Source organism: Bison bison, unplaced genomic scaffold (assembly GCF_000754665.1).
Source record: "Bison bison bison isolate TAMUID 2011002044 unplaced genomic scaffold, Bison_UMD1.0 scf7180017864108, whole genome shotgun sequence".
NCBI lineage: Eukaryota > Metazoa > Chordata > Mammalia > Artiodactyla > Bovidae > Bison > Bison bison.
In genome coordinates, this window is record NW_011494680.1 from 2,167,683 (window position 1) to 2,177,082 (window position 9,400).

General features: G+C 45.5%; 1 protein-coding gene across 1 annotated transcript in view; it reads right to left on the minus strand.

Moving 5' to 3' along the window:
• FER1L6 (fer-1-like family member 6) overlaps window positions 1–9,400 on the minus strand; it is a 175,416-nt gene that overhangs the window by 74,711 nt on the left and 91,305 nt on the right. The window contains exons 20-21 of the mRNA XM_010839005.1: window positions 5,376–5,553; window positions 1,873–1,997 (exon numbers count right to left, since the gene is read on the minus strand). Of these exons, the coding sequence (XP_010837307.1) occupies window positions 1,873–1,997; window positions 5,376–5,553 (303 nt within the window). The remainder of the gene's footprint in view (window positions 1–1,872; window positions 1,998–5,375; window positions 5,554–9,400) is intronic.

Here is a 9,400-nt window from a genome sequence, read left to right on the forward strand (position 1 = left end):
GCTGTGCAGGCAGAGAAGGCTTCCAGGGGTCCCCCTTTTGAGAATCTCCCTTGCTTCTGGTGGCAAGCCTCAATGGCAATATTAACAATCAGTTACCCAGGAGCTGTTATAAGCAAGACACTGTCCTGGGTGATGCATCCTCTTGGAGGCAGATACAATACCACCATCCCTATTTTACAGAAGCAAATACAGAAATGAATAAACTGAGGACAAAGAGGATTTTGCTTAAGGTCACACAGCTCATAAATGGAAGGGCTCAGGCTTGAATCCAGGCACTAGGGCTCTCAGTTCAGTCGCTTGTTCGTGTCTGACTCTTTGTGACCCCATGGACTGCAGTATGTATGTCAGGCTTCCCCGTCCATCACCAACTCCTGGAGCTTGCTCAAACTCATGTCCATTGAGTCAGTGATGCCATCCAACCATCTCATCCTCTGTTGTCCCCTTCTCCTGCTTTTAATCAAGGGCTCTAGATTCTATACTCCTAATTGCTATACTATGTAATGCCTCTCAAAACACAGGGAAGAGAAAGGAGTCTGAAATCTTCAGGTTTTCATGATTATTCGCTAAATGAGGATGAAGTCACCTTCCTTCTGAGGTCTCTCCTGACTTTCCTCCCAGGCAGAGCCAACCCTTCTCTCCATGTGGCTCTTGGGGTCCAGTACCATGGGGTTTAGCATAGTGCAGCCAGCTCATCTGCCAAAGAACTGCCCAGCCCCACCCAGATCCTACACGTGCAAGCTCAGAGTCTGGTGCCCCAGCTCCTCTGAGCCCAGCCTAGGAGCTGGCACAGAGCAAGCACTCCTCACTCCTGCTGAGCTGGTGAAATGGACAAGATGCACTGGTGAAATGGACAAGATGCTAGTTCAGAGGATGATCTCAATCTGTGTTGTAAATCAAAACACAGTCTCCCAGGTTATGGCCTCAATTTGGAGAGAAATGTCAGCCCTCTTAATATAAGCCAAGGGAATGGCCACTACTTATCAATCTCTTTGTACACTTAACTTTTTGATTCTTCTCAACAGTCCTATTTTAAGAGGATAAATGGAGGTTTAGTGAATAAAGGCAGCTGGAGAGTAGATGAAATAGAATGTAAGCTCAGGGCTCTCTGTGTCCTAATTCTGTCTTAACTCCCAGAGTTAGGCAAAGCCTTTACTGAGCTCCCCTCCCTCAAAACACTGAATCCTCAGAGAACAGAGTAAACCCTTACAGAACACGATTTCACAAGAAAGGCAGCCTGCTGGGCATGTGCTGATTAGGGCCTCTTTTCACATGTCAGTGCTCAGCGCACAGGAAAGGAGGAAACCAGAGGAAACAGGCATAGATCCATCTCCTTGAATCCTCATAGCATCCATCAGCAAGCAGTATTTTCTAGAGACACTGAATTGCAGAGGGGTTAAAAGTGTGCTAAGACCCCCAGCTGGAAATACAGAGTCTAGGGCTTCCTGACAACAAAGCAGGAAAGCTTTCCTCCCCACCGAGACCCCTCAGTAGAAACTACAGCACAAGCCTCATGCCGATTGTGCTGTCTTCTCGTTCATTCGTTTTCCCACTGTATGGGCATTGTGCCCATCACTGAAGGAGGAGCTGAGGATGCCAGCTTCCTTCCCTCCTCATCCCTCCTTCCTTCCCCAGTCTGCCTTTGCGGTACTTGCCCTCTTGGCTTCAGGACAGCAGGTCATATAGGATCAGTAGACCTTCTCCACATCTGTCCTTCCTTGCATCCATGTTTTTGGGTCTAAAATACCTACACATCTAGAGACACAAGTATTTGCAATGTGCCCTGTTTTTTTTTTTCCTCCCTTTTCTTTCCTGGGGCCTGCTGTGGCTCAGCAGTGGGCTGCAAGGAGAAAGCAGGTGGGCTTCCCTGGTTACCTTTGTGGTCTGGCAGTGGGAAAGGAACGTGACCTTAGCAAAAGGGTCTGAGAGTCCATTGCTATCGGCTGCGATGAGGCCCCGGGCTTGGTACACGTGAGCTCTCAGCTGAAAGACGTGACGATCTGTGGACAAATAATGGGAAGGGGTGTGTATTAGCGGGCTTCTTAGGAATGGTGAGTGTGAGTGGGTGGGTGCCTGTGTGTGCTGTGTGTCTGTGGGTGCATCCAGAGACAGATGAGGGAGACCACGAGCACTGACAGCCGCTGAGACCAAAATGGTCACAGGGCAGATGGGGGAAGAGGTCGTGGTCATGGGTACTTTGGCGACAGGCATTCTCCTTGCTGCTTTCACCACATTTTGGGTTTTAATCTTCATAACAACTCGTGAAATATACATCAGTATCTTCATTTTCTACATGAGGGAAATGGCTCACAAAGAGGCTAAGATACATTTCCAAGATTGCACAGCTAATGCCAGAGCCCGGATTTCATTTCTCTCAGGTTACAAAGTCCAAATCTCTTTCTGAAATATCATGGTGTTTTGAATCTATATGCAAAATGGAAACAGATTCACAGATATATTAATAGAAAACAAACTTGTGGTTACCAAAGAGGAGAGGGACAGAGGGAGGGACAAATAAGGGCCATGGGATGAACCAATACAAGCTACTATGTATAAAATAGATAAGCAACAGGATATATTGTGCAGCACAAAGAATTATAGCCATGTTATTTTATAATAACATAATGGAATATAATTCCGCAAAAATACTGAATCATTATTCTGTACACCTAATGAGATAATATTGTAAATCAACTATACTTCAACTAAAAAATAAAGTACCATATTTTATCTCTTAGTAATTCTCCTGTTTCTGGTGTGTGTGTGTGTGTGTGTGTGTGTGTATATATAAGAAAGGGATGGTTCCACAAATTATCTTTGCTTCCATAAACTCAATAAGGGAGGGGAATTCGGGGGAGAATGGATACATATGTGTGGCTGAATCCCTTTGCTGTCCACCTGAAACTATCACAGCATTGTTAACTGGCTGTATGTGAATGGCTGCTAAGCTGCCTTAATCGTGTCCGACTCCTTGTGAACCTATAGACTGTAGCTCACCAGGCTCCTCTGTGCATGGGATTCTCCAGGTAAGAATACTGGAGTGGGTTGCCATGCCCTCTTCCAGGGCATCTTCCCGACCCAAGGACCGAACCCATGTCTCTTATGTCTCCCGCCACTGGCAGGCAGGTTCCTTACCACTAGTGCCACCTGGGAAGCCCAATAGTCCAGTATAAAATAAAAAGCTGTTAAAAAATAAACTCGATAAAGTCTTGAGCCATCCATCCCCCCATTCAGCCAGCCAATAGCATTTGGAGTGTCTATAGTGTACCAGGTGCAGTTCTGGCCTCTGAGGATTCTGAAGCAGCTAAAAGGGCCCCCACCCTTAAGGAGCTCCAGGGAGGAGACAGATGATAAGCCAAGTACATCAATTCATGACAGGAGCTGGGGCTGAGTGTCCTGCAGGAGATACAGGCAGAGGACATGGGAGGTGAAAGGCAGGAGTGAGCACAGCTGCTCGATGGGCTGGGCAGCAGAGAGAGGGCTGTGGGCAGCGGCGGGCGGAGCAGGGGATGGTGGGGACCCCAAGGAGGGGGTGACTTAATTATATTCCTTGGTCCATGGACTTAGTGATCCTTGGCGCATGGCCTCTCTTGTTTTTTATATTCATTTGTTGCCTTTAACTCTCTTACACAACAGAACTCCTTAAAAGGGACAATAAACAAAGAAATGTTCAGCGGATGGTTTAGGAATTTCCTGATTGGGGTATGTCAAGAGAGAGCCCACGTGTTCCTTAATAGGCTACATCAGTGGCACATCTCTCAGCTGGGAGGGAACTTGAGAATGGCTCATCCCCTGAGAACGCCCACCAGCTCCCCCCGAAGTGCCTAAACCCCAGAATGTTAGCAGAGCCCCCAGTGCAGCCACGTAGACAGGACCCTGCACAACTTCAGGAGGCGACATGGACTTAGGCTAGGTTTTTGTTTTCCTGAAACCTTGAGTCTTACCAGCTCTGTTCTTTGACTAGTAAAGTGGCTTCCTCTTAGCTTTCATGCTTAGTCCACCTCTGGGCTATGGCTCATTTTCCACGTGTGGTTATTAAAGACACGTCTGACGGCCCCCTCAGAGGGCCAGGATCAGCTCTCACTAGGCTCTACAAGCCCTCACTAGTTTTCCCGCTGTGCCTTCCATATGCAGGGGCAAACTAATTATTGGTATTATTGGTTGAATGGATATGTTCTGAAGCATTAAATGAATGAAGAGACCAAATTCTCCAGGAGGTGTGGAAGGTGGCCAAAGCCATCAATGTCAAGGCACAGCAGAAAGAGTTTATTAGGTCACCCTGTGAAAAGAACATGCTTCAGAGGATCAGAAAGCTTTGGGAAAAATCTCTCCTCTCCTCTGAATTTTGAATAGCTGGGACAGCAAATATGTCCAGGTACTTTGGGTCTCTAGAGATAGTGTCTATAAAAATAAAAAGATAACTTGATGTGGATGTTTTCACCCAAAGATGAAAACTCTCTAAAGACAAGATGGGAAGCAATGGAAAGAAAGAAGAGTTTGGAGATAGTTTACTAGCTGGGTAAAGTGAAAATGTTACTCACTCAGTCATGTCCAACTCTTTGCAACCCCATGAACTACAGCCCGCCATGCTCCTCTGTCCACGGGATTTTCCAGGCAAGAATACTGGAGTGGGTTGCTATTTCCTCCTCCAGGGGATCTTACCAACCCACGGGTTGAACCCCTGTCTCCTGTGTCTCCTATGTTGGTGGCAGATTCCTTACTCCTGAGCTACCTGGGAAGCCCTTGCCACTGAACTGTACAGTTAAATATGATAAAAAGAGTGTGTTTTATATTATGTGACTTTCACCACAATAAAAAAATAGAAGAATTATGTGAAAATGTAAACATGATGGCACTCATTGAAAATATCTGTATAGAAAAAGGGATTACATAGACCATGCTGAATTTCTAAAAGTAGCCAAGTAAAGAATCAAAGAAACGCGAGTGACCCCAGTGATATCAGTTCCTATTGGGTCATTACTGGAAAACATAAACGCCTGCTCTTTTTGGGTCAAAACCCCAATGCCATGTAAAAGAAAATCTGCTTCAATTCCACAGATCCTATGAGCACAAGAACTTACTGATGTTTCTTTAAAAGACATCTTTTGCTTAAAATACAAACTCAATCTATATCGTCCACCTACAAAGAAACTCATTACACTCTATTAACAGAAAAGTGTGTACTCTAGATATGCTTAATGACTTCATTCTTTTTAAATGGACATCGGAAGGTCAGAAGGAAAATTTAGATATTGTATTAAGAGAGGCAAATAAGTTGATCCTGTGCAAGTAACTCATGCATTTTACCTCTCCTTACTGTCTTCTCAGAAGCCCACCAGAGACAGCTCATGACCCTCTTGGCCCAGTGGGCATCATACCTTGGTAGAGCAGGTTGGCTGGTGGGTGATGGATGCCAGCCGCTTTGGAGGACATTTCTGCTTCATAGCCTGCTGGCAAGTTGCTCAAAATGGTGCTAGAGTGTTTGGTGGAGCCCAGCCACAGGTACACGTCGATTTTTGCTTGTACTGACCAACCAGCCGGCCGTTTTCCAGGAAGCTGGGGAAAGGTTACAAGGAAGATTGTCTCATTAGTAGGAACCATATGGGCCTCACTCTTTTAGCTCCTTCCCTGGGGCTTGTATAAAAATGAGACCAATGACCCTAGTTGGCACAACACATGATTTTAGAGAAGGACCCAGGTTTAATGGGCCCTGAAGCTTAAACAGGCCTTGCATGAAGCACTTCCAAGCCCTGGATCATTTAAACCTAACAGGCAATGGCACCCCACTCCAGTACTCTTGCCTGGAAAATCCCATGGACGGAAGAGCCTGGTAGGCTGCAGTCCATGGGGTCGCTAAGAGTCAGACACGACTGAGCGACTTCACTTTCACTTTTCACTTTCATGCATTGGAGAAGGAAATGGCAACCCACTCCAGTGTTCTTGCCTGGAGAATCCCAGGGACGGGGGAGCCTGGTGGGCTGCCGTCTATGGGATCGCACAGAGTAGGACACGACTGAAGCGACTTAGCAGCAACAGCAGCAGCAACAGGTAGGTGTGGTTATTGCCTCTATTTTAGAGAGAAGAAAACTCAGGCTCAGAAAGGCTAACTATAATAAGTTCCTAAGATAATACAGCTCTTTTTTTTTTTAACTGAAAGAGTATTCATTTTACTGAAAATCTTCAATGTCTTATACACCAAACATCAACAGGCTTAGCAAAGCTTTTTGATTCCATCATTGGCTTATGCATCATTCATGAAGAAAGTGTCCTGGATCCAATTAACTGACTAGCTGATCCGAATCTTTTGGGTTACTCAGGTAAGCCATTTCTAGTGGCTGAGATCACTCAGCTTTTCAGGGACAGAGCCAGGACTTGAATCAGGGGAGATGAAATCAGATCTGGGCTCTGGACCGTGAACCCACACAGCCTGCCTCTCCCCACACTGAGCTGAAATCTCCCTTCCCAGAGCTTCCAATAGCCTAGAGTTTCAGCCATAGCCTCTGCCTCTTTGCTTCATTCAGAAAAACTCAGATGCTCCTCCCATAGGTCAGGCCCCTGTGGGCTTGTAGGAACCTACCTGCCTTATCACATCCTTTCTACCTGGCTGGACACCTCTCCTTCCTTCATCCTTTCTTCACACAGTGTGATTTCAAATTCCCTCACTGCCCTGTTTTCCCTCTTTGAATGCACTCAGATTTGAATTTGTATGTTTATGTGTGTGCCAGTTTGAGTGCTGTGTATACACAATATACATGTTGTGCATGGGTGCACGCGTGCTCACCATGTGAAGGACACAGCTCACTGTAGAGTGGCTCCTTTATTTCCACCGGGATTGGGGGATTCCTTGGGTCGGGGACCCCCTTGAGAAAGAAATGGCAACCCCCCTCTAGCATTCCTGCCTGCAGAATCCCATGGACAGAGGAGCCTGTGGGCTACAGTCCATGAGGCGGCAAAGAGTCAGCCAAGACTGAGTGACTAAACCATCACCAACATCCCATCTAGGGAGTCCCAGGCCCCAGACTCGGCCGTCTTCAGTACTTCCGGCCAGGCTTGCATTCTGAAAGTGGCCACCTCTCCAGGCTGTTGACTCTTCTAAAGTGCCTCTTCTGTTTCTCAGGCGTTCCCATCAATACACAATTCCTCTTTCTTCTGCACCACTTCTTTCCCCTCGAGAGTCACAAAATCCCGCTAGGAGAGGCTACCACTTGCTCTGACAATTTCGCAGGCACTTGTGGAAAGCCCCAGAACCCAAATCACACCTGGTTGTTCGCCTGCCTTCCTATCTTTCTCTGTGAGTTCCCCAGGAAGATTCTAAGCAACCCAATTCAGCAACTGCCACCAGGTGTCACCAGACCTTGCAGAGGGAACAGAGCCAGAAGGGCGTCTCAAGGACTAGAGACAGTCCTGGGTCTCTTCCAAGAGCTCACATCTAGACAAGGAGGCTGACCTGCATTCACTTACTCAAAGTCAAGTGTAAGAGAGAAGATGCCATTGGACCAGAGAAGAAGCAGCAGGCATTTCCACCCTTTCTTTGACTCTCATATTCCATATCTTTGTACGGTGACATATCATAACCAGACTTAGCATAGTGACCATTTTGAAATGTACAGAAATATCAAATCATTACATTGTGTAACAGAGGCGAGCATAGTATAGTAGGTCAATTATACTTCAAAAACAGAGAAAAAGAGATTAGGACTTCCCTGGTGGTGCAGTGGATAAGAATCTGCCTGCCAATGCAGGGGACACAGGTTCGATCCCTGGTCTGGGAGGATTCCACATGCCTCAGAGCAACTGAGTGCATGAGCCACAACTACTGAGCCCGCGTGCTATAACTCCTGAAGCCCACGTGCCTAGAGCCTGTGCTCCACAGCACGAGACACCACTTCACTGAGAAGCCTGTGCAAAGCAACGAAGACCCTGCACAGTCAAATAAATACATATGTACATAATAAAAAAGAAAAGAGAGACCAGATTTATGGTTACCAGAGGTAGGGGGTATGCAAGGGGGATTGGATGAAGGTGAAAGGGTACAAACTTCCAGTTAAAGATAAATAAATACTACGGATGTAATGTACAACATGATAAATACAATGAACACTGATGTTACATATGAAAAAGTTAGAATAAATCATAAGAATTCTCATTACAGAAATAAATTTTTTTATTTCTTTAACTCTGTATCTATATGAGGTGATGGATGTTCACTAAATTTATTGTGATAGTCATTTCAAGATATATGTAAGCCAAATCATTATGCTGTATGCCTTAAACTTGTACAGTGCTCTATGTCAATTATAGCTCAATAAAACTGGAAGCAAAAAAAAAGACTCACATATTCCAGTGGGTTTAATAAGTACTTTGGGGTTGGATAATAGAGAAGGCATCCCAGGAAGAGGAAAGTGCCTGAACAAAGCTACAAGAGCAGGAACTAAGAGTGGTGCTAAGGACTGACGTTTACTGAATGCTTACGCTATGCCAGGGATGGATCTGCTGAAAGCTTTCAGCAAAGAAAGAGCTGAAACAGAGAAAGACACAGACGAGGCTGTAGAATCCTGCTGAGTATATGGAGGAGTTTAGATGTTATTCTTGAGGGAGTAGGACGTCATTGTTTATTCAGCTTTAAAAAGACGAATAAGGTCATTTTGCTGTTAGTAAGAGAACCATAATTGCAACTCAGGATTTTTAAAACTATAAGATAAATAACTCTCCATTCATCACTTCTACAATAATAATTGTTATTGTTGTTTGACTCTTTGCCACCCCATGGTCTGTAGCCTGCCAGGCTCCTCTATCCATGGAATTTCCCAGGCAAGAATACTGGAGTGGGCTGTCATTTCCTTCTCCAGGGGATCTTCCTGACCCAGGGATCAAACCTGCATCTCTTACAGAGCAGGCGGATTCTTTACCACTGAGCCACCAGGGAAGCCCACAGTAATAATGGTAATAGTTAAAATGTGCTAAGCACTCGTTCAATTTAACAAATAGCTATTGAGAGCCTATGGTTATTTTGTTGTGATAAAAAAAAAAAAAAATCTGCCATTTGGATCCATCACAGGCCTTCAGTTCACAACAGTAGGATTTTTGTCATATCACAGTGATGTCCTCAATGCCTAAAAGAGTACTTCGTACCCGGGAAGCACTCAGTAAATATTTGTTGAATTTTCTGTTTCTTGGTCTAATGATAATATTTTACATGTGCTGAGCACTTACATTGTCCCAGGCCCTGGTCGAATGTCCCTACACACAGAAGGTCCTATTCAGTTCAGTTCAGTTGCTCAGTCGTGTTCGATTCTTTGTGACCCCATGAATCGCAGCACGCCAGGCCTCCCTGTCCATCACCAACTCCCGGAGTTCACCCAAACTCATGTCCATCGAGTTGGTGATGCCATCCAGCCGTCTC